Source organism: Gouania willdenowi, chromosome 18 (genome assembly GCF_900634775.1).
Source record: "Gouania willdenowi chromosome 18, fGouWil2.1, whole genome shotgun sequence".
Taxonomy (NCBI): Eukaryota; Metazoa; Chordata; class Actinopteri; order Blenniiformes; family Gobiesocidae; genus Gouania; species Gouania willdenowi.
In genome coordinates, this window is record NC_041061.1 from 25,088,617 (window position 1) to 25,114,691 (window position 26,075).

At 39.1% G+C, this 26,075-nt stretch overlaps 1 protein-coding gene across 2 annotated transcripts in view; it reads left to right on the forward strand.

The window, feature by feature from the left end:
- Positions 1 to 25,337, forward strand: part of zanl (zonadhesin, like) — a 75,119-nt gene extending 49,782 nt beyond the window's left edge. The window contains exons 50-70 of one of the 2 annotated variants that reach the window (XM_028475034.1): positions 5,240 to 5,448; positions 5,532 to 5,676; positions 5,754 to 5,851; positions 5,932 to 6,078; positions 6,165 to 6,329; positions 8,056 to 8,183; positions 9,413 to 9,684; positions 9,766 to 9,974; positions 10,278 to 10,422; positions 10,512 to 10,759; positions 10,855 to 10,984; positions 11,066 to 11,267; positions 15,208 to 15,369; positions 15,503 to 15,633; positions 18,438 to 18,640; positions 18,709 to 18,844; positions 19,837 to 19,974; positions 21,276 to 21,372; positions 21,520 to 21,564; positions 21,783 to 21,823; positions 25,052 to 25,337. In XM_028475034.1, the coding sequence (XP_028330835.1) occupies positions 5,240 to 5,448; positions 5,532 to 5,676; positions 5,754 to 5,851; positions 5,932 to 6,078; positions 6,165 to 6,329; positions 8,056 to 8,183; positions 9,413 to 9,684; positions 9,766 to 9,974; positions 10,278 to 10,422; positions 10,512 to 10,759; positions 10,855 to 10,984; positions 11,066 to 11,267; positions 15,208 to 15,369; positions 15,503 to 15,633; positions 18,438 to 18,640; positions 18,709 to 18,844; positions 19,837 to 19,974; positions 21,276 to 21,372; positions 21,520 to 21,564; positions 21,783 to 21,823; positions 25,052 to 25,107 (3,107 nt within the window). In that variant the 3' untranslated portion in view covers positions 25,108 to 25,337. The remainder of the gene's footprint in view (positions 1 to 5,239; positions 5,449 to 5,531; positions 5,677 to 5,753; positions 5,852 to 5,931; positions 6,079 to 6,164; positions 6,330 to 8,055; positions 8,184 to 9,412; positions 9,685 to 9,765; positions 9,975 to 10,277; positions 10,423 to 10,511; positions 10,760 to 10,854; positions 10,985 to 11,065; positions 11,268 to 15,207; positions 15,370 to 15,502; positions 15,634 to 18,437; positions 18,641 to 18,708; positions 18,845 to 19,836; positions 19,975 to 21,275; positions 21,373 to 21,519; positions 21,565 to 21,782; positions 21,824 to 25,051) is intronic. The other variant, XM_028475035.1, reaches the window with a different exon arrangement.
- Positions 25,338 to 26,075: the final 738 nt, after the last annotated feature.

Consider the following 26,075-nt stretch of genomic DNA (forward strand, 5'->3'; position numbering starts at 1 on the left):
TCCCCTCCGCTCTCCTGCCCGGTGTGTCAGATGTTTAGTTACTCCTCGTCCTCCTTTAGGGACAATGGTAGTTGCATAAAGTGTAGCGTACTGTTAGATATGGAGGCGAGGATCAACAATCTGGAGAAGCGGTTCCGCACCCCTGATACCAAAACCGAAGCTAGCAAGCAGGACCTAGCCGGTGCGGACCGTGCTAGCTCTAGCTTAGCCTCCCCCCCGGCCAGCAATGAGTGGGTTACTGTCCGTGGTAAGCATAGTCGAAGGTCAAAAAGCCGCTCGGGACACCACCATGTTCACGTCTCAAACAGGTTCTCCCCCCTCTGTGAGGACAACACACTCACCGGGGAACAAACTCTGATAATTGGCGACTCCATAGTGAGAAACGTGAAGCTAGCGAAGTCAGCGGGCATTGTGAGGTGCATCCCAGGGGCCAGAGCGGGCGACATAGAATCAAATCTAAAGTTGCTGGCAAAGAGTAATCGTAAGTTTGATAGGATAGTCCTCCATGTCGGCACTAATGACTCCCGACGTCGCCAGTCGGAAGCAACCAAAGTGAACATTGAATCAGTTTGTGCTTATGCTAAAACAATGTCGGACTCCGTAATTTTCTCTGGTCCCTTACCAAATCTGACCAGTGATGACATGTATAGCCGCATGTCATCATTTAACCGCTGGCTATCGAGGTGGTGTCCAGAAAACGAGGTGGGCTTCATTGATAATTGGAGATCCTTCTGGGGAAAACCGAACCTGATAGGAAGAGATGGAATCCATCCTACTTTGGAGGGAGCATCTCTACTATCAGAAAACATGGCACATTTATGACATCTCATGAATGAGACCATGTTACAGAGGGGGAGTCCTCCACGCCCCTCTGCGCTTGCCTTAGGACAGTTTCCCTCCCATTGCTATCAGGATAGCTGTGTTCATCGCCATGACAACTGTTGTGATGGTGATGAATATTATTTTATGGAGACGGTGTCAGTCCCCCGACCCATATTTCACAATGATTTTAACATAAAATCAAATAAAAGAGCTATCAATTATAAAAATCTGAAAAAAATTAAAATCTCAAATCTAGAAACACCAAAACATAAAACCATTAGATGTGCTCTATTAAATATTAGATCACTGAGATCCAAATCTCTACTAGTAAATGACCTTATCTCAGAAAATAACTTTGATTTATTCTGTTTAACTGAAACATGGCTGTATCAAGATGAATATGTTAGTTTAAATGAAGCCACTCCTCCCAGTCATTTAAATACTCATATGCCACGAGACATAGGCCGTGGAGGTGGTGTAGCAGCTATTTATCATTCCTCTCTCCTAATCTATCCTAAACCAAAGGCCAGTTACACTTCCTTTGAAAGCCTGGTTCTAAATTTATCTCATATCGAATCAAAAACCTGCCAGCCAGTCTTATTTGCGATAATTTACCGTCCTCCAGGCCCTTATTCTGAATTTCTATCAGAATTCTCTGAGTTTATATCAAACTTAGTCCTCAGTTCTGATAAAATACTGATAGTAGGAGATTTTAATATCCATGTGGACAAAGATAGTGATAGCCTGAGCTCAGCCTTTATGTCCCTAATAGACTCAGTTGGCTTTTTTCAAACTATTAATGAAGCTACTCATCGTTTAAATCATACTCTTGATCTTGTTCTAACATATGGCCTTGATATTAATGAACTAAAAGTCTACCCTGAAAATCCTCTGCTATCAGATCACTTTTTAATATCTTTTAACATTATCCTAGAGGATCTCGCACTGTGCAATAAAATAGTTACAAGTAGAAATCTATCCAACAGTGCTGTGGCTAAATTTAAAGAGGCCATTCCTGCTGCCTTAAACTCAGTGCACCATCCAATAAATAACTATGATATTAATTATAACCCCTCTCAACTGGATCTGCTTGTCGATAGCTCTGCTAGTCTACTAAAATCCACCTTGGACTCAATTGCCCCATTGAGGGAAAAAACTATTAAACGTCAGAGGAAAGCTCCGTGGTTTAGCTCTGAAACTCACACACTCAAACAAACAACCCGTAAATTAGAGAGAATGTGGCGCTCCAATAAAACAGAGGAGTCACGAATACTTTGGCAAGAAAGCCATAGTAAATACATGACAGCCTTACGACATAGTCGATCTACATACTACTCCTCACTAATTGAAGAAAATAAAAATAATCCGAGGTACCTTTTCAGCACTGTAGCCAGGCTAACACAAAGTCAGAGCTCTATTGAGCCCATGATTCCTCTAGCCCTCAGCTGTGAGGACTTTATGACATTTTTTAACGATAAAATTCACAAGATTAGAGATAAAATTAGCCACTCCCTGCCTTCACCTGGGCCTGCTGTACCATTAAATGTAAATAGGCCTAACCTAAACTGTTTCACACATATAGGACTTCAGGAACTTAACTCTATTATTTCATCCTCCAAACCATCGACCTGCCTTTCAGATCCGATCCCAACTAAGCTGTTTAAAGAAGTTGTTCCCCTAGTCTGCCCATCTTTGTTGGAGACAATAAATATATCCCTATCAATAGGCTACGTGCCACAGTCCTTTAAAGTAGCTGTAATCAAACCCCTTCTCAAAAAACCTACTCTTGATTCCAGCACTTTAGCAAACTACAGGCCTATATCTAATCTTCCTTTTATTTCAAAGATTCTTGAGAAAGTTGTGGCAGCTCAGCTCTGTGAATTTCTTCAAAACAACAGCCTGTTCGAGGACTTCCAGTCAGGCTTTAGAGCTCAACACAGCACAGAGACTGCTTTAGTTAAAGTAACTAATGATCTACTCTGGGCTTCAGATGAAGGACGACTCTCAGTGCTGGTTTTATTAGATCTTAGTGCAGCTTTTGACACTATAGATCACTATATTCTACTAGAGAGATTAGAGAAATTACTTGGAATCACAGGGACTGCCCTAAACTGGTTTAAGTCCTACCTATCTGATAGGTACCAGTTTGTACACGTGAATAATAAGTCTTCTGTGTACACTAAAGTAAGCTACGGGGTTCCTCAGGGCTCTGTGCTAGGTCCAATCCTCTTCTGTATCTATATGATCCCCCTTGGTAATGTTATGAGAAAATACTCTGTTAACTTTCACTGCTATGCTGATGATACCCAACTGTATGTATCAATGAAGTCAGGTGAGACAAATCAGCTATCTAAACTTGAGGCCTGTCTAAAGGACATTAGGGCCTGGATGGACCAAAATTTTCTTCTTCTCAACTCAGACAAGACTGAGGTCATTGTACTGGGCCCGCGACACCTTAGAGAAACCTATGCTAGCCTAACTGCCCTAGATGGCATTACTCTGGCACAAAGCACAACTGTTAGAAACCTTGGGGTTCTATTTGATCAGGATTTATCCTTCAACTCTCACATAAAACAAACTTCAAGAACTGCCTTCTTTCATCTCCGTAACATTGCTAAAATCAGATCTATCCTGTCTCAGGGCGACGCCGAAAAACTAGTCCATGCTTTTGTTACCTCTAGACTGGATTATTGTAATTCTCTTTTAGCAGGCTGCCCGAGCAAGTCGCTTAAGACACTTCAGCTGGTTCAAAATGCTGCAGCACGTGTACTGACTAAAACTAGGAGAAGAGATCACATTACTCCTGTATTAGCCTCTCTGCATTGGCTTCCCATAAAATATAGAATAGAATTCAAGATTCTTCTTCTCACTTATAAAGCCCTAAATGGACAGGCACCAGTCTATCTCAAGGAGCTTGTAGTGCCATACAATCCCCCCAGAACACTACGCTCTCAAAATGCTGGACTACTCGTTGTTCCATTCATCTCTAAAAGTAGTATAGGAGGAAGAGCTTTCAGTTATCAGGCCCCACTTCTCTGGAACCATCTACCAACCACGGTTCGGGGGGCAGACACCCTCTCTACCTTTAAGGTTAGGCTCAAAACATTCCTCTTTGATAAAGCTTTTAGTTAGGAACCAGCTCATAGCTCATAATTAAGATGCAATAGGCATAGACTGCCGGGGGGGGGGGGTCTGGCATGCTCGGTTGGAGAGAGGTTGGAGAGGGCGTTAAGAGAGAGGTCATTTAGGTTAGAGAGGGACCGGAGAGGGTCCCATTCCTCTTTCAAACACTCCCTCTATGTCTGCTTACTCCCTTGTGTGTTTGCTCCTGTACTCCTTCTGGCTTTTGTCTTGCAGGTCCGTGGGATCCTCAGTGTGGAGTTACAGAGTCTCAGCGGCTCTGTCTCCACCCTTTTCTCTGCACACACCCAACACAGCATAACGTGGATGGCTGTTCATCATAGGAATGGGATCCACACAAGGTTCCTGCTGCTTAACAGAAGGTTTTCCTTGCCGCCATGATGAATTCATGTTGGGTGTGGGATACATATGTATGTGTATATACGTATATATGCATATGTGTGTATCCATAAAATGAAGAGTCCGTCCTTAAGACTGCTCTACTGTAAAGTGCCTTGAGATACCATTGGTTATGATTTGGCGCTATACAAATAAAGATTGATTGATTGATTGATTGATAGTGACTTAAAGAAATTCTCAGTAAGATTCAAATTAATTGACGATCTAAGTCAGGTGTTCTCAACCTTGGGGTTGCGAGACACTGGGAGGGGGTCGCCAGATGCCTTAAAGAAAACCTTACCCTTACTCTTTTCTGTAACTTCACCAAACTTGCCATATTTAAATTTATTTTCATCACATTTTACCATATTTTTGATCCTTTTAATGCATTTTTGCTAAATTACTCCCTTTTCTGCCACTTCTCCATCAAATTTCAATGTCTTTTCTGCACATTTTGTTCACACTTTCATAACATTTTCGGCACTTATTAATCCTTTCCACCACTTTTCCCACATAATGTCACATATGTTGACTCATTCTTGTCACTTTTAACCACTTTTCACCATATTTCATTCTTGTTTTTGCCGATTTACCCACATTCACAATGTGTCACCCATTATTTGCCAGTTCAAAGTAATTGTTCCAATATTGACACTTTGAACCACTTTTTCTGTCCATTTTATAGCCACTTTCATTTGCAACTTTTAACCAATTTATGTGGTTTTAAAAATCCCATTTCAACCCTTTTTCCACCATTTTTGGTCACTTTTAACCCATTTTATTTCTGATTTAAACAAGGATTTACACCTTCAATTGTCTATATAGTATGGCACGTGCATGCGTGCTTGCGTTTTTGTAATGTAAAAGTTGAATAAGAAGTTTTTGTTGTTTGTTGCAGCTCTAAAATGTCCTCCGGGCAGCTCCTACACACCATGTGGTCCTGCTTGTGCACAGCCCAGCTGTCAGAACCCTGCCGGCTCTGGTGGTTCCTGTAACCATCCGTGTGTGGAGGGGTGCGTCTGTAACCCTGGCCTCATCCTTAGTGGAGACAAATGTGTCCCACTTAATGAGTGTGGATGCACGGATGAAGATGGACATTACCGACCAGTAAGTGTGCTGAAGGGGCGGAGCTGCCAGGGTGGTTTTGTTAGATTGAACCAATATGACTGACACAGTCTGTGGGCACGCAGGTTGGAAACACTTGGTTCACAGAGAGTGATTGCTCAGAACGCTGCAAATGTGTTGGCAATGGAAACATCACATGTGAGCCATGGCAGTGCAGCCCTGCACAGGAGTGCAAAGTGGTGGAAGGAGTACTTGACTGTCACTCCACAGGTAAAACAGAACATACCGGTACCTATGAGCAGATGAACACAGATTATCAGTAACCGAGTCTCATTTCTTCACCCCAGGTAAAGGAGTGTGCCATGTAGCTGGAGATCCTCACTACTACACCTTTGACGGTGTAATGCACACATTTATGGGGACATGCACGTACACATTGGTTGAGGTATTGGAGAAACTTATCTGGATTTTTCTCATTTTCCCAATAAAACATCTAACAAGTAGCTCATCCCATTTATCATTCAGGTGTGCAACACCACCATGGTAACTCCTTTCAAAATTGTTGCTAAGAATGAGGAGCGTGGGCAGCCGGAGGCTTCCTATGTTCGCTCTGTGAAAGTTTATCTTCCTCATGAAACTGTGGTGGAACTGCAGAAGGGCCGCAGGGTTCTTGTAAGTAACTCACTTTCAGACTTGTAAAGGTGAAGATGTGGCAGTAGGAGTGCATCACTGATGTGTTCCCACCGACACCTTTTCAGGTGAACGGACGGCGAACAAGATCTCCTGTTTCCATTGCCTCAGTTGGAGCAAAGGTGATAACCAGTGGAGCCTACAGCCTGTTGGACACAACCTTTGGTCTGCAGGTGAAATTTGACGGAGTCCATCATCTGGAGATTACTATTCCTGGAGAATACTTCAACAAGGTAAGATGAAGGATCCAATCAGACATGTGAGCTGTGCCAGAAATCACACAGCGTTCGTTTACCTTAACAACCTTTGTGATGTTTTAACAGCCTATTAGTCTTTGAAATACAGTAACTGATATCAGCTGTAATGGTCAAATACAACACAACAAAATGCAAGACATTAGCAAATGTTTAAAGAGGAACTAAACCCCCAAACCACGTTTTTCTCTTCTGAAAACAAGTGTATTCAGTATGAAGTACTGTTGTTGATGGATTATTTTTCCCAACTTTCAACATTTTAGTCAAAGTATTTCAATTTGCCACATTTTGTTGTAAAAAGGTAAGAGTGACTGCCCTCTATAGGTTGAAACCAGACTTTTACAATTGCATTTTGCAATTGGCTCAGAATGTTGGTCAATGATGATTTGTCTTACATCAAAACCAGCCTTTTTAGGAGGCTCCACCTCTCCTAAAAAACAAGCACCTGTCAACTACTCTGTGGCAAATAGGTTGGATTGAGATAATTATGCATAAAGAAGTATAGTAAGTATTTAGTAGCTAGTTAGCATAGTGTAGATTGTTCTTTGGAGATGTTATAGCATAGACTGTGTGTGTCCTAACTGTTCAAGAAGCCTCGCCCATAATCAAGGCATTTTATAAAGTTTCCAGCCTGGACGCACGTCAGCTAAAACCTCAGGGTTCAGTTACTCTTTACGTATGATGTGTTAATCCTTTTTAGTATACTAAATATAAACTTTGAGTCTATCGTCAAGACAAGCTGGTTCTTTTAGAAGGAAGGTGTTATTCAACCTTTTTTAACTCATTCAGTGCCAGACGGTTTCAGAATTTCTACCCCCTCAGTGCCAGCCATTTTAGAGCATTCTGACTGATTTTTAAAGACCCACAGAATATTTTGTACTATGACAATCTGAATTCTGAGACCGGATTAAAGATTAAAGTCTCTAATTTCATTAGAAAAAATAATTTTGTTTCTAGCTTGTTTTGTTCTTCTGTAATCTGCAGTTGAATAGACACAAATCGCCAGTTTGTGACAAAAAGCTGAGAAAAACAGATTTTTCTGAAAATCATTGGTTTCTTTCTATAAAACTACAAAAACAACACTGTGACCGGGCTTTTGATGGCAAGATTATTATTATTTTAATCTCGGTCAGAGAATTTCTTACTGTATTTTGGCGTTCCTCCAAGTCGCTCCCCCGTCACTCTCCCCACACGCAACTTCCTCCTCATCCCGGACATGCCGAGCCTCACCGTCGAGTTCCACACATGCTCTGGTCGGGTGTGCGCTGCTATGAGCTGCTGGGAACTTCAGCATCAACTCTCATAGCGCCATTTTCTGTCTCGTAAACTCCTTTCCTCTTTCTCTGAGCTCTGCTCATCACGGGTGATCTCTCATCCAAAGGCGTGCTGCTGTCTGGCTCACAGTTGAATGTTTTGCTGATCACTCCTTAGTGCCATAATCTCCCTTGTCCCTGCTTCTTCCTCCATAGCTAATGGTAGCATCAGTGGCTCATCTCTTATTCAAAGGTGCGTTGCTGCCACCTTCAGGGCACCAGTTGGTCACTACATCACACTACAGCTTAGATATTGATAAGGGACCTCCGCCAGGGTGTAATTCTAGTAATCTCTGTGAAAAAATGTAAATGATGTAATATTGCATGAATGGCACTAAAAGAGATAATGTCAGAAACAGGACAATAATATTTTACACTGACCTTCTCATTAGGTTTGTGGCATGTGTGGAAACTACAATCACAACTCCTCAGATGACAACCTGATGCCTAACAAGAATCCAGCCAAGGATGTGATTGAACTTGGAAACAGCTGGAAGTCTGAGGGTGACAGTGATCCTGGGTGAGTGTGAAGCTCATCTTGTTTCTGTGATCAAGTTAGTCTTGATCAAAATCTAAACTAGGTCTTAACTTAAAGTAGTATTTTAGAGTGTGTTACATGGTGCGGTAAAGGACACTTCTCACTCTGGCTACACCCTGCAGTAGGGATGTAACGATTAATCATAAGGCAGTTAAAAATCGATTCATAGGTACCACGGTTCACATCGATGCTCTGAAAATTGAATCGCAGTACCTTTTTTAAACTGCAGAGGGCGCTATATATTAATCCTTCCAGAAGCGGACGTGACGGGCGGAATCTGCTACTATTTTCTTTCTGGCCGCCATTTACTGTTAAACATGCTCATAAATGATTCTTTACTCCTTTAGCACCGAAAGAATATCTGTAATATTACGTGAATATCTGTAAAAGTCAGGTTTTTCTATTAACTCTGTCTGCTAGCATAGCTTCTCTTCTTCACTGGTGGAATAACTGCATGCCAACCGACCACTGGGTTACCAGCGCCCTCTGCTGGTCTAAACAAATATCTGACGTAAATGCAGTAAAATGACTGTTTTTTTTTTTGTTTGTTTTTTTTAAAGTCCAATTGTTAAGGCACAAAATACATTTTCAGTTGCACTTTTAAAAAGAAAAAGAACTATTACGCAGTTTTGAATTGTTTATTATAGAACCAGAATTTAAATTAATAGGCTTCTTCATTTGTATTATTCCTTTATTTATTTCATTCAAGTTTTATTTTTAGTTAAATTGCATCATTTTGAATAGTTTATCAAGGAATTCTTTTGACAATGAAAAATAAAAGGAAAATAGTACAGTATTTTCCCCAAAAAAATAAAGGAATATTTTTCAGTCATTTGTCAACATTCCCATTTTGTAAAATAAATCGTGAGAAAATCGTATCGTGAACCCAGTATCGTGAATCGAATCGTATCGGGAGTTGAGTGAATCGTTACATCCCTACCCTGCAGACTGGTAAATATCCAGAATAACTTACCAACTTGTTGCAAAAAGTTGCTGTTAATTTTAGCATGCAGAACTTTACAACTTTACATAGTGCTCTTCCATGTCTGTGTACTGGTTGAGAGGGAGATAGCGCACTGGTTCTGCTTCACTTTTATACACTCCCCTTGGTCATAAAACTAACTGTCCTAATTACATTAAGAAACAAGTTGCTGGGTCACAGCAGGAAACTGTGACCTCACCCAAACTGATCCAAGCATATTCCTTTGCAGATGTCAGCCAGACACTCGTCCGGACATCCACCCTAACTGTACAGCAGAGGAAGAACAGCTGTATGAAGCTCGGTGTGCCGAGGTCATCCTCTCTGACCTCTTCAAGCCCTGCCACTCCCTGTTGCCTCCCGACGCCTTCCTGGGTAACTGTATCTATGACATGTGTGAGTATGACGGCATGCAGGCCACACTCTGTGATAACGTGGAGGCGTACGCTCAGGCCTGTCAGAGCGCTGGAGTCACCATCAGCTGGAGAAACGCCACCTTCTGTCGTGAGTTGGACTCGCACTAATCCACACACCAAGCACAGAGGAAACCTGCTTGTACTGATATTTGGATGAATTCTCCTGCAGCAATTCCCTGCCTTCCTAACAGCCACTACTCAGACTGCACCCCACCATGCCCCCCCACATGCTCGGACCTCTTCCCCATTTTCTGTCATCTCCCTCCGACCACCTGTGTAGAAGGGTGTCAGTGTGATGCTGGATTTGTCCTCAGTGATGGAAAATGTGTCCGTCTGGATAAATGTGGCTGCCTTGGACCAGATGGAGAATATCATGACGTGAGTAAAAAACAAAAGACACCCCAGCATTTGTCTGATAACCATCACCTTTAGTAGTACAATTCTGGGGAGTTATTTTCAATCACTATTAATGATTAAAAAAACAACTGATAAATGTGTTCAGGGTTCAAAATTTCTTATTCTTTAGAATTTAGACTAGGCCGTGATATTCATACTGATACTGATATTTGAATATTAAACTTTTTTTCTACCATTATATTGTGAACCCCAATATTGAGGATGTCTAGTCAGTGTGACGATACCGCAATGTGCAGATATCTCACATCATGTGTCCATCTGTAGGTTGGTGACTCTTGGCTAACGGATAAATGCGCTGACTCGTGCAAATGTGAACTCGGTGGTAAAATCACGTGTAAGGATCACATCTGTAATGCTAACTCAGTGTGTGCCCTGGATAAGTATGGAGATCTCTACTGCCAACCCACCAGTGAGTCCACTTGTCTGCATCAGACAGCAAACAGCTGATTGAGAAGAAAGTACACTTGATGATCCTGTTGTTTTTATCCCTCTCTGTAGAGTTTGATAAGTGCAGCGTGTCTGGAGATCCCCATTACCGGACATTTGATGGTTTCACCCACCACTTCCAGGGCCCTTACACCTATGTCCTGGCTCAACACCATGACCTGCAGAATTCCCAGTCCCCTCTGGTAGTGAGGGGTAAGAACATTAGACGTGGGGGCAACAGGAGGGTGTCCTTCCTGGATCAGATGTATATTGATGTATATGGTGTCAATGTTCGCTTCCTACAGAAGAAAGTTGTCCTGGTGAGTAGTGTGGGAAGCACTTCCTTTTTTTTTTAATTTCTTTTTTTATTTTTTTTTAAATGTAATTTTGCACTATTGTGCTGTGATATTTATAGGTAAATGGCGAGCGTGTTGCTCCCCCTCTTAGTCCAGTTGATGGTTTGACCATCACAATGAACTCCAGACAGGTCCAGCTCACCACTGTCTTTGGACTCACTGTTCGATTCGACGGCAACAGTCGGGGAGGTAAAAACAAAGGGTTTTCACCTTGATGATTAAAAGGTTTTCATCAGCCTTTCCTGAAATGTTCCTTTGTCTGTTCATCAGAGATCATACTGCCCAGCACCTATAAGAACTCTATCAGAGGTCTGTGTGGGAACTATGATGGAATCACCAGGAATGAGTACATGAAGCCAGATGGGACGGTGGTTAGGGATCTGAACTCCTTTGGAGACAGTTGGAGAGTGACTGACCGACAGGCTAACAGTCTTACAATCCGAGACACGCCTTTAACTGTTCACGTTCACAGGTACAACCTCCATCACAACACAGCTCAGGTAAAGTTAAAAAAAAAAAACAATGAACTAGATAGGCCTACGGTCAAATGGGAATATTAGCCTGCTTTGCTTAGTAAAAAAATACATGTATTAGAAATTTTTGATATTAGCTTTTTGATTTTTTTCAGCTCGATACTATGTACCAACACTAAATTTACAATTTTCAATATCAGCCAGAAAATATCAACCATAAAACTAAGGGACCTGCCTCACAGAAAAACTACCAAAATTTAGCACTCGCTTCTCCTCCATGTTAGCAGATTGACTAGCACTAGCTTCTCCTCCATGTTAGCACACTGACTAGCACTAGCTTCTCCTCCATGTTAGCACATTGACTAGCACTAGCTTCTCCCATCAATGTTAGCATATTGACTAGCACCAGCTTCTTCTCCATGTTAGCACATTGACGAGCACTAGCTTCTCCTTATTTTAGCACATTGACTAGCACTAGATTCTCCTCCATGTTAGCATATTGACTAGCACTAGATTCTCCTCCATGTTAGCACATTGACGAGCACTAGCTTCTCCTGATTTTAGCACATTGACTAGCACTAGATTCTCCTCCATGTTAGCATATTGACTGGCACTAGCTTCTCCTCATGTTAGCACATTGACTAGCACTAGCTTCTCCTCGTTAGCACATTGACTAGCACTAACTTCTCCTCATGTTAGCACATTGACTAGCACCAGCTTCTCCTCCATGTTAGCATATTGACTAGCACTAGCTTCTCCTCCATGTTAGCACATTGGCTAGCACTAACTTCTCATGTTAGCACATTGACGGGCACCAGCTTCTCCTCCATGTTAGCATATTGACTAGCACCAGCTTCTCCTCCATGTTAGCATATTGACTAGCACCAGCTTCTCCTCCATGTTAGCATATTGACTAGCACTAGCTTCTCCTCCATGTTAGCATATTGACTAGCACTAGCTTCTCCTCCGGCTTCGCGGTTGTTAGTTTGCTACTTTTTACGTCGTGACATCATCTTCGAAGATCTTAAAAGTAACAAGCTCATTTTCAAAATGTAAAGAGTAGAAAGTACAGATATTTGTTTGTAAAAGTAAAAAGTCTGTAAAAAATAAATACTCAAGTAAAGTACAGATATCAGAAAAAACTACTTAAGTACAGTAACAAAGTATTTGTACTTTGTTACTTGTCACCTCTGATATCAGCCCACTACGATATATACACAGGTCTAATTTTAGGTCAGATTATCCATAGTAATGACATAATAAGACTAAGCTTTTAATGTGATCCCACTGGCTGTATTCCACAAAAATAAAATCATCTGAAATAAGAAAACTTATTTACCTTTTGTAATGGAAATAGTTGCTTTTAATGAATACAAATTAATATGAATAGAACTTTATTGTCACTGTGAAAAACAATGAAAAAAGGTTTGGCATTCTCTGAATAGCAGCATCAAAAACAACAAAATTCCACAATTAACAAGGAGTTTGGATGATGTTTACTGTGAAACTGTAACAATATATAATAAAATAACTTTTCAACATTGTGCAACAAACATGTATGTGCATGTGCTGCAGATAGGGTGGTCAGACCCGTTTGTCCAGTTTATTAAGAAATAGGTATCTGTTGCCGCTGACAGAAAACACCCTGAAAGCAGCAGCGCATTTTGCTTAAAAACGTGATCTCTGTGGACTGTGAGCTGTCAATCACAACATAAACCAGTTAAAAAGCTCAAAAGTTGTCAACACGTTTGATTGGTCAATGGCATTGACATTACTTGTTCACTTCCTCTTATACTTCCTCCTTCAACAAAACAAAAAGCTAGTTTTTTTGATTCTTCAAAACTATTTTATGGTAACTTTTATTTTTTTATGGTAAATTTTGCTTTCTTTTACTGATGGCCCCTTTAAATTTGGTTCAGCCATCGCAATAATACATTTTATCCAAAAGGAAGAAAAACTTAAATTTATGTGGCCTTTTTTCATTACAAATAGTTTCTTTTGAAAATCTGTCACCTTCTTTAGCTAGTCTACTGTCTTGGTGTCATGTACTGAGTGCACATCGTACTGAGATTGTATATGTGCATATATGCGCATACGCGCACATGCGCACTACCGAAAAATTAAATTTTCCTCAAAAAATAATAATTCATTTTACTTTTCAAAGTGAATGGACACGTGTTTTATTTGTTTATTAGATTATGTTAAGGTTAGGGTTATAATCTCAGTACGAAGGTGACCGTGACACCGGTTTTGAGTTTTAAAAGTCTGGTCACCCTAGCTGCAGATCAATTATAATAGCTAGCGAGTTAGCATTAGCTTAGCGCATAGCCCGTGAGCAAGTTAATTATGTACAAAACTATCTATATTACCTCATAAAATGGCTAAAACGCATTCCAAACACTTGTCTACAAACGGAAAATGCTAACAGACAATATTTTAGCACCCAGAATGGGTCTGATGTACCGCGATAGTACGTTCCTGTTCTTCCGTTTGAATGGTGAATGACCCACATTGAAATGTTAGGTTGGAAAGCCCAATCTTTAGGGATGTAACGATTCACTCAACTCCCGATACGATTCGATTCACGATACTGGGTTCACGATATGATTCTCTCACAATTTATTTTACAAAATGGAACTGTAGAAAAATGATGATTGAAAAATATTCCTTTATTTTTTTGGGGAAAAAACTGTACTGTTTTCCTTTTATTTTTCATGTCAAAAGAATCCCTTGATAAACTATTCAAAACAATGCAATTTAACTAAAAATAAATATTGAATGAAATAAATAAAGGAATAATACAAATGAAGAAGAAGACTATTAATTTAAATTCTGGTTCTATAGTAAACAGTGCAAAAGTACATAATAGTTCTTTTTAAAAGTGCAACTGAAAATCTATTTTGTGTCTTAACAATTGGACTTTAAAAAAAAAACGAAAAAACAGTCATTTAACTGTATTTAGGTCAGATATTTGTTTGGACCAGCAGAGGGTGCTGGTAACCCAGTGGTCAGTTGGCATGCAGATATCTTGCAGTGAAGAAGAGATGCTATGCTAGCAGACAGAGCTAATAGAAAAACGTGACTTTTACAGATATTCACGTCATATTACAGATATTTTTTGGTGCTAAAGGGGTAAGGAATCATCTATGAACATGTTTAAAAGTAGAAGGCGGCTAGAAAGAAAGTATTAGCAGAATCCGCCCGCCGACAACACTTCTGGACAGCGCCCTCTGCTGGTTAAGAAAGTACTGCGATTCAATTTTCACAGTATCGATGTGAATCGTGATACCTATGAATCGATTTTTAACTGCCTTACGATTAATCGTTACATCCCTACCAATCATTGTTCTTTTCAACCACTAGTTTGCACTGTAACATCATAAAGACAAAGTAAATCCAGTAAAGCTTTAGGCAGAGCAGCACATATCGGTATTTTAATATCTAGGGGGAAAAAAACGATAGTGCTATCAAACAATATTACATTTTATGGCAAATATTGTCCATCTCTAATGGTGATTAATCAATATTATTGTATAAAATGTTTAAGTAAAAAGGCAAAAACTCCCAAAAATCAAATATGTTCTCTCTCTGGATAACTAACAAAAGCAGTGGTAACAGAAGCAGCTGGTTAGAGCCATACAAACACACAGGCCTGCAGTGGAATGTGCAAACCCCAGCAACAGGGTCCAGACACAGTGTGTAATACAGTGCTATAGGATAATGTCACAAACCCAAGTTCTTGGTTTAAGGTAGTAAAGTCATTCCAACACCACACAAGGTTTCATCTTCAAGTATCTCTACAAATCCAAGGAAGGGCAAGAGCTGCAAACCTGATGGTGATAGTTTAAAGAACATGTTTGCAGCTGCAGCCTATTTTCTTTAAGCTATTCCATTAAAGTGCACTTTGGACACTGTGTCTTTGTGTCTGTTGGGTCTCAGGCGAGAGGTGGAGACGGATCCAGACTCTGGGTTTGAGACGTCAGACTGCTCTCAGGATCAACTCAATAACTACATTAGTGTGGCTCAGTGTGGGATTCTGTCGGACACCAGCGGACCCTTCGCCGCCTGCCATGCTACGCTGCCTCCCAAAACCTACCAGGAGTGAGTGTTAGTGTGTGAGAGCAGACATCATCCTTCCAAACAAGCTTCTGTGGTGTTTGTGTGTGTGTGTGTGTGTGTGTGTGTCCCCCATACTCTTACTAAGAGCATGTTTGTTTGCTACTGTGTGTTACAGTGACTGTGTATTTGACTTGTGTGCTGAGAGTGGCAGTGCAGAGCTGCTCTGTAATAGTTTGGAGGCTTACGCTGCAGTATGTCAGGAGGCTGGAATCAAGCTGGGAGCCTGGAGGCAGCAGATGGGCTGTGGTAAGGCACAGGGTCACACTATCCTCAGCTGATAGATGGAATGTAAAAACATATTTTGCCACTTTCCTCACATTTAGCTCGTTTTTCTTTCATTTGAGACATTCATGTAAAACAGCATGTTCTATATCATTGTTAATTTGTAAAATAAAATACAAATGTTAGTGCTGTCAATAATTAATTATGCTCTGTGATTAATTAATCTAAATAATCTCTTTTTAATCTCATTTAAAAACGCCCTTAACTTGGGGTATTTTCATTTAAAGGAGCAGAGGTCAAGATTTGAGAAAAAATAAACATTCATTTTAAGTTTTTATAATGCTAATGGGCGATGAAGCACTCTAAACCAAGGAGAATGAGCCCACACACATTTCTACCTATATTGCCTAAAAAAAAGACTGTGTGCTAAATGTTTTACTGCTGTTCCGGGTCCGATTTCCGCACGCAGTTCTGCGGAAGTGAAGTCAAATGACATTGATAGTGACGTCAAATGATGCTGGTGCGCGTTCTTGATGGCTTGGAGAGGCGGCTCGCTACCGGAAATAAAAAAGAATGAGACGAAAACGGCTTGGAGACTGAAAGAAGACAAGCACGGTGGATTAAACTACTGTTTCGTTCCACAAATGTACGCAGAGGCATGCGCACAGATCTTGCAATGAACAGTCACATGAACGGAGAGTAAATGAATAACCGTGTCACAGTTGGAGTGTGGATCGAGCTGCATTTTCTCGCCCAAGTCTGTCCCGACAGTGGAAACCTTGTTTTTTTTTTTCCAAGAAATGACATATTTAGGTTTGTTTTAGTGGTAAGTACCGATTTTATTAGCAAACAACTGTTAATGTCAACATCAGCTCAGCGGACGGGTAACAAGAGAAAGTAAAACACAAACAGGGGCGTAGTGCACGCAAGACACCCATCGGATTTATTTACATAATCTGAACCCTGTCATCTTGTCCAGTGTGGATTGTATGGGCCACCCTGTCTGCTCGGTCTAGTGTACCGTCCGAAGGATCGCTGTCCATGCTAGCTGCTACATAGTTAGCATTGAGGTGAAAAAGCTCAGCTGGAGACTCCTCAGCTTCTACTGTTGTAGTTGGTGCATCAGTATTTAAGGGTATACCGGGAACTCATGCAATAAAGAAAGGTTCTGCGCTGTTTGCGGTGCAAAAACAAAGTGGTTTTTTTTTACGTAATTAATAGGGATGTAACAATTCACTCAACTACCGATACAATTCGATTCACGATACTGGGTTCACGATACGATTCTCTCATGATTTATTTTACAAAATGGGACCGTATATAAATGACTGAAAAATATTCCTTTATTTTTTGGGAAAATACTGTACTATTTTTTATTGTCAAAAGAATCCCTTGATAAACTACTCAAAACAATGCAATTTAACTAAAAATAAATCTTGAATGAAATAAATAAAGGAAGAAGAAGCTTATTATTTAAATTCTGGTTCTATAGTAAACAATGCAAAACTGCATAATAGTTCTTTTTCTTTTTAAAAGTGCAACTGAAAATGTAATTTGTGCCTTAACAATTGGACTTGAAAAAAAAAAAAAACAGTAATTTCACTATATTTGCGTCAGATATTTGTTTGAACCAGCAGAGGGCACTGGTAACCCAGTGGTCAGTTGGCATGCAGATATCTTGCAGTGAAGAAGAGATGCTATGCTAGCAGATAGAGCTAATAGAAAAACATGACTTTTACAGATATTCACGTAATATTAAAGATATTATTTCGGTGCTAAAGGGGTAAGGAATCATTCATGACTATGTTTAAGAGTAGAAGGCGGCCAGAAAGAAAGTATTAGCAGATTTCGCTCGCCGCCAACACTTCTGGATAGCTCTGCTGGTTAAAAAAAGTACTGCGATTCAGTTTTCACAGCATCAATGTGAACCTTGATACCTATGAATCGATTTTTAACTGCCTTACGAATAATCGTTACGTCCCTAGTAATTAATGAATCGCAATTAATGCATTAAAGTGACACCCCAAATAAATGTTAAAGTTAAATCTAAATGTTAAATATAAATCTAGAATGTAAATCTACAGTAGTTCCTTTCAGCTGTCATCCTTGTTTTAAAAACGCTAGTTTGTTTTTTCTATTTACAAATCTCATGACGACGACTGATCTTTTGCTGTTTTTCTTGGTACATGCAGATTTAAGTCAAAGCACAAATGCATATATTGCAGTACCTGTGTCAGTCTATGGAATTCTAGACAGAATGCAGTTGCAAGCTTAGAAAGATTAACTTTAATGCCACCCTGGGCAAATTCTTGAAAGTCATGCTGAAACCAGAATCATATTATAACAGGGAAAATGTTGGCATTGAAAATAATGTAAAAAAACGATATCCATTATTTAAATTATTTTTTTTAACTTAATTATAAATATCGGCATCGTTTTCTATTTTGGAAATATAAAAAATTACAATATCGCCTATAGCGATATATATATATATATACATTTACATTTAGATTTAACAATTACATTTGTTTTTAACAATTACATTTAGATTTAACATTTACATTGAGATTTAACATTTACATTGAGATTTTACAATTACATTTAGATTTTACAATTACATTTAGATTTATTTTTCATGTGTACACATATTTTAACAATGATATAGAACATGCTGTTTTAGATTAATTTCTGTCTCAAATGAAGAAAAAGTAGCTAAATGTTCAAAATATGTCAGCAATGAAAAAATGACCAAGGTTTTACATAAAGTCCAGGGTGGTTTTAAGCTCACACAAAGCCTGAGAGTTGTTTTTTGTCTGTGTTTGTGCCAGGGCTCACCTGTGATGCCAACAGCACCTACTCCTCATGTATGTCCCCCTGTCCTGCCTCCTGTGCTGACCTGGCAGCCCCCTCTGAGTGTGACAGCAGCTCCTGCATGGAGGGATGCCAGTGTGCAGCAGGCTTTGTCATGAGTGGGGGTGTTTGTGTCCCATACACCCAGTGTGGCTGCACCTTCCGCAACAGATACCACCCTGTAAGCACCCGCAGCTCCTGCAGAGACTGTGTGTTCTCCATGTGTCTCACCTCTGTCTTCTGTTGCAGCTGGAAGAGAAGTTTGTGACGGAGGACTGCTCTGAGTCCTGTACGTGCACGGTCACTGGCACCGTGTGCCAGCCCAAGGCATGCACCAGCGGGTTCGTCTGTGCCATCTTTGACTATACACGGGACTGCTACAAAGGTCTGTGTGTGTTCAACCTTGGGGTTGGGACCCCATTTGGGGTCGCAAGACATTGGCAGTTGTCGCCAAATGCCTTCAAGAAGCTTTTGCTGCAACTTCACCAAACTTCTCATATTTTAACCTATATCCATCACTTTTTATTTCCATATTTTTGCTTCTTTTAATGCATTTGTGCTACATTACTCCCATTTCTGCCACTTCTCCATAAAATTTAAATGCCTTTTCTTCACTTGCAACTTTCCTGCCTCCGACCCGGTTGCACGATGTACTGCTTTACGGCAGTCCAATACAAAATAATGATAGATTATGACCAGCCGCGTGGCTGCACGCTGTTGTCTACAAATTCACTTTTCTCAAACTTATAACATGGTGGAGCCAGCAAAAAAAGGCAGAGAAGACCTTTGTCTTCTCCATGCATTGACAGCTCAGCAGCAACACATAGCAATCACACACACTGTCGTCGTAGTGTGTGTGATTGCGCAACAGGCACGGACACACACTCGCAACGCAGCACTCCATCAGGCGGCACACACACATATATGGACTTTTTATCATGAGAACCCCTAATTTTTTCAGCAGAAAAAACACTAAATATGCAATATCTCCAAAAATAAGGTGAACAGTGAAATATTTTTTGATGAGGATATTGCAGCCTTGATCATGTCATTAATTGATAATAGAAGTGAATTTAATGCATTATTATTTTTGGTACAAGGACAGTTTTAAATAAATAATTACACTTGTACACCTTGTGTACACAAACAGTCTGTATCATCAAAGTGAAATAAAAATGCACTACATGAATATTTTTTTTACTTCAACCACATATCAGATCTTTTCAACTACTTCATAGATATACACATTTGGTACCAGAGATGCTGCTAAGCAAAAGTCCCAGGTTTAAGCAGCTGCTGTATCTGCTATCAAACACATGCTGTACTGGGACATTGAGGCTGTTTGAGTGACACTAGTCTCCTGTGTCTGTGTTGCAGCAAGTCCCTGCTTAAGTTCCCCATGTCAGAATGGAGGCACATGTGATGCATCCAGCAACAACATCTACACCTGTCAGTGCACAGACGGCTTTGAGGGCACAAACTGTGAGGTGGAGAAAACGCCAACCGAAGGACTGGGTAAGTCTTCCAATGCTCTGACTGACTTCCTCACACATTCCATGTCTGATCTGAAGCTGCTTCTACAGTGTGGGCATGTCAGATCGGAACGCAGTGAGACTAATTAGTTCAAGACAAATCTGTGACACCAGTACCATACTCTGTTTCTAATACACTTTAGCAATTGTAATATTCTTTATTGTTTTTTATTTTATTTTATTGAATGAATACATTCAGAAAGCCTAGTCTGTGTGGATTGGGGAACTGTCACGTAAATAACTGAATCTATTTTCAATTTCCACATTTCAAATGTATGTATTTGATTTGGAAGATATTTCCATAACCCTGAACAAAATGTTCTGTTCAGTTTTAGCAATGAAATCCGGCCCTCCAAATCGGCCCTTAGGGGAAAGTAAAAATGGCAGAGAAAATGACTTAGAAAATGATTTAGTTGTGGATATCTAAGTAGGTGGTGTCTAAGTATGGTGGATACACACCCTATCCACCATATTATGATATATTACTCCATGACAAAGCCGTAAAATATCTGGCAAATTTCCACAAGAACTTAAGCTTGGGAATTTTGGCAATATTCAAAAAATAGAAACTTTTCATGGTAATTACTAATATATGTACTGCAATGTTTTTGTGACAGCTGTGCTTGTTTTATTATTGCAATTAAATAAATCAATTTAGCCAGTCTGGTTGTCGACTATATCCTTAATGCTATTTAGTTGACTAAAACTTAACTATAACTGAAATAGTCCTGATAACTAAATTTTGACTAAATCTAAGTTGCATTTTGGTCAAATACTGCTCCTTTCTAAACTGATACTATATATTTTTCCTCCTTTTCTTTCTGCCTTCCTAAGGCTGCAACACCAATGAGCAGTTAGAGTAAATGACCCGTAGTGGTGGGGTTCGACCCAATGACCCTTCAAAGTCCACCTCTTTAACCATTCGTCCACTCTGCTTCTAATTTAATGGATTAATGAAAATTACTTTTGGCAGTAACCAAAAAAGTAAATTTGAGTTTTCTTGATAACTAAAATATATAATTAAAAGCAACATATGATCCGATTTTTGTCTCAGGTTTTTTTTTTAGAGAAAGTCTACAGAAGGCAGAGACGTTGTGGCGTGAGAATAGCAGGCTGTAGACTGCCTTCACCAAAGCATTAATCTGAATAAAATTCACTCACAGTTTTTAGTAATTTTAACAACTGCTAAAATACAATTTTTGTGAGTACTGAACCGTATTTCCGACAGTTTTATAGAAACTGCTGTCAGAGATGAGCTCTAGACTCTCTGTTTTTCTGTTACAGAAACCAAGTGGATCATCCTGATCGCTGTCCTGGTCTCAGTTGCTGTGATCATCATCATTGTGATTGTCACCGTGTGTGTTTGCCAAAAGAGTTCTAAGTAAGTTTCTTCTTTATAGACTTCTCTAAAGAACAAGTTCAGAGTTAACCACGACCAGGGTTGTATGTGTATGTGTGCGTTGATGACAGAAGTGCTCATATCACAGCTGCCACCAGTCAAGGAAAAAAGTTTCGTTTTCATTTCCAGGTCATATGTTTATGTAATTCAGAAGAAGAAGTCATCTCACAGTTGGTGAGAGAAAATACTAATTTTCACCTTATTGTGGGAATTTCGGGGGGAGCACCATCAGCACGGGAAAGGGAATGGGTTGATTTTTGTTCAACTGACTTCCACTTTCACTCTACCTTTGGTTTTGGGAACCTGTCACACCTTCATACTTGTTCATGTAAGTAGACTGGTCATCACGTCTGTGCTAATGTGTTCCATATTGTTTCTTCTTGTTACCACAGGAAAAAGAAACACGAGATACAAAAGCTCAGCATGGCAACAGGTAAGATCAAAGAAGCATGTATGCTAACCTTTGACCAGAATGGGCAACTGTTTTCACAGCAGGGCCACAAAAATGCTATTGTGTCCGATCCAAGGGCCACATAATCAATGTTCATGTCAGCATTTAGTTGGTTAGTTTAATAATGTCCAAGCTGAGCATTAACACAGGAAAGAACACAGGGTTTCATATATTTTCTGTCAATTTGTGTATTTTCGTTGAGGTTTTGTATGTCTTTGAAGTTTATTTGTGTCTGTTTAGCCTTGTTTTTTTGTTTTTACTTTGAACTAGTACAGTGCCCGTTGGAAGTATGCATTCATGTGGGAGCATAAGGGATATTTTGAAAAAATATTTTTTTTAAAAAAAAAAAATATTATATTTAAAAAATATTTTAAAAAATTGCATATTTTTGTATCTTTCTGTTGTGTTTTTGTCCATTTTTTGTATAATTACTGTTTTTGTTGCCATTGTAGTGTGATTCAGGAGTCATTTGGTGTATTTTTTGTGTGAATAGTTTTGTGTGTTTTTTGTATAAATATTTAGTTTTGTGTATTTTGAGCCATTTTCATATTTTTGTTGTATTTTTCTGTAATGTATATTTTTTGAAGTCATCATTAATGTTTGTTTTTTATCTTTCAGTTGTCTTTTTGTGAATTTTTTGTATAATTATTGTTATTTGTTGCCATTGTAGTGTGATTCTGGAGTCATTTTGTGTATTTATTTGTATAAATATTGTTTAGTTTTAGTGTGTGTGTGTGTGTGTGTGTGTGTGTGTGTGTGTGTGTGTGTGTGTGTGTGTGTGTGTGTGTGTGTGTGTGTGTGTGTGTGTGTGTAAAAAAGAGAGAGAGAGACCCGAGAGTACCACGAAAATAAACACCAAAGTCGCAACTCTCTCAACTGCTCTGTGTGAGTTCACCATGTACGTCCCAATGTGGTGCACGCACGCGCATCAGCCGTGTGTGTGTGTTTACATTGTAGCTGCTAGCATCTTTCTTAGCTCATAGAAGAATATAAGAAGAAACACTCACCGTTACGCAGAGCAAACAATAATCATAGTGGACCCATCCGCTCACAAAAAAGTTACATTCCTCTGTTTGAAGAATCAGAATGTTTGTGATATAATCGGCTAACGACCGTCAGCACAGGCACCGCCCACACTCATAGAGATGAAGGAGGAAGTGACGTCTGTGACCCGAGATTTAAAGGAAGTTTGCAATAACGGGAATAATATCAAATAACCATGAAATATTAACTTAAATGACTTTTAGCGGTACAAAAAACGTTTTTAATATTGACCTTTTTTTTGTTTTAACCCAAACAAACGTCATGAACCCGGAACCGGAAGTGGCTATAGATATAGATGGTGCGCTAGCGCCCCCTCACACCCTGAGGTCAAAAGCTGAATAGGTTTCATTTCGGGGCCGTCCAGAAGTTAAATAAAATTAAAATAAACAATTTGAAATGACCAAATTACTCCAAAATAACAGATACACACACTTGGGGTATTTGGAACCCGTTGACCGAGTTTCAGCTCGAACTCGCACCGCGTAGGGGAGATATTTGCTCCACACACACATACACACAGACCATCCTTGAATTATAGTATAGAATAGATAGATAGATGCAATTATAGGTAGATGTATTTAGAGCCAATTTGTGTATTTCTGTTGTTGTTTTGTCTTTTTTTGACTCAATTTTTGTGTTTTTCATGTCAGTTTGTGTATTTTACTTGTCATTTCTAATGTTGTTTACTGTATTTTTTTAGTCATTTTGTGCATTCAGTCTTGGGGCCTCACAAAAATAGTCCGAGGGTTAGGGTAACCTTGTTCAAAATCGTGCACTCACTTACCTTACTTAGTTTACTTCCTCAAAGAGTTACTCAACTCCCAATCCACTTTTTTCTGTATGTAATTGGGAATTAAAGTGTTGTTCATTGATTCTTATTCAACTCTTGACATTTTAGTCAGAGTATTTCAATTTGACATAATTTGTTGTAAAAATGTAACAGTGACTGCTTGAAGCCCGGCTATTATAAATGAATTTTGCTATTGGCTCAGAATGATGGTTTGTGACGTTTTGGTGACTTCTTACACCTGCACGAGCCACCACTAATGCTTTCTAAAAATACTCGTTTTCCTGCTTTTAATCTGTGGCCCACATATTCAGCCCCTGCTTTAGAGACATTGTTGATAATGTAAGAATACAAAAGCGTACTGGAGTTAGCATCTCATATACAAACTATTACAAATAAAATTTCTTTTCGCTTAAAATTGCTTTATCAATCAGTTAATTGTTTAGTTACTCAGTTAGAAAAATGATCATTTCCCAAGTGATTCTTCCCATTATTGATTCCAGTGATATTATTTATCAAAACACCACTGCCACGATTCTCCAACCACTTAATGTCACTTACAATAGTCTGTGTAGATTTATCCTCCGCTGTCCCTTTAGAACTCACCACTGCCAAATGTATGAACATTTGTCATGGCTCTCTCTGGCATCTAGACGACAGCTTCACTGGCTATTATTTATAATTAAATGTATTAATTTAAGTTTTCCTAATTATTTAAAACAATATATAATTCCTTTCAGATCTTCATACAGTTTGCGTCATGCTGATCAACCATATCTTGTAGTCCCTAGAGTCAAAAAAGAAGTCGGTAAATTTTCATTCAAATATAAAGCTCCACTTGACTGGAACATTCTCCCATTACCAATCCACTCTCTAACCTCTCTGTCTCTGTTTAAAAATGCTTTTGTCCTCCATCTCCAGAATATCTGTCAGTGTTTTTGATCATAGGCTATGTAACCTAAACCTTTTTATTTATTTAATCTAATGAAAGTTCTTACTATCATTAGATAGCTACTATTACTTTTATTACTTATTTATTTTTTGTATAAAATATTTACTGTTTTGAACAACTGTCAAATGTATACTGTGTGTGTGTGGGTGTGTATGTGTGTGTCTATCTAGACTTTGTTGTATTTATTATTTTTGAAATACTGAATTCCTGTATTGTCTGCTCTGCTGTATCTGTCATCTTATGTAAGTTGAGGACCCCCTCGAAAACGAGATGTTCCATCTCAAGGGGCTTATCCTCCAATAAATAAAAAATAAAAAAAATAAAATCTCCATCTGTAACACATAAAATGTTATTTTGTAATGCTCACCTAAAAAATATGTCTGCCACCATTGCCTGCTGTGCTTACTCCATATCTTTTCTATTTCAGGGGCCCCTTATGCAAATCTGGATGACGAGAGTAAAGAAAAAGTGACCAACATGTGATGGCAGACCTGAAATAATTACCCACTTCAAAAGCCTTTCCTGCATCATTTATTTGGAGATTTAAAACTGTAAAAATGAATGCATTTTTTTGTGGTGTTGAAAGTTGGTGTGCTCATGTTCACATGCCTGTATGTTGCCTTTTTAACTTATAAGATGTCAGTTAAGTCAAATGTGAGCGTTTGATTGCCAGAAATTCTGTGTATTTTTAGAATTAAACGTGCAAAAATTAACATGTGTTTGTTTTATTATTAGAAACACTAAAATCATAACCTCATTACCTCATGGCTAAATTCAGAAATGTTTAATCCTTAGTCTCAGTTGAAGTCACACATTTTTTAAGGGATTACGCATACATCATACAAAGAACATTTTGTTCTCTTGACATTAATTTTTCGTACTTTCTCAAATCGAGATGTGTTATCCTGCCTGTCATTGTTCTTCTGAGGAAATCCTACGTCTCTTAATTCAAAAGTCAACAAATTAAACAAAGGTCAAGTTTTGTGTCAAATTACAAAAACAGACCAATAGCCCTACAAGTGGTGATACAACAAGCCTTTTAAAGTCTTGAAAATTCACAACAACCAACCTTATGTGCTATAAATGTGCAACTTTAAACAAAATGTGGCCTAGATACTGAACAAAATTTAAAACTTAAACCCAGTGCAAATTATGACGTCTGTCACTATTTTTTTCAAGTACTGTAAAACATATTAAACTTATTCCCTGACACGCATCTTCAGACTGTCCTACACAAAGGATCCACACAGACTTTTGATTCATCAAACATTGAGCCGACAGTGCATCAAAATGTTTGAATACACAGTGTAAACATATACTAGTACGTGTTCATTACAAAAAAGAGGTCATTTTGGGGTTAATGTAGATAATGATGGTTGGGAATGTCAGAATTTTATCTCATATTTATTTTTACAGCATTTTTAATTTTGCTCTTATTCAAAAAATTGGAG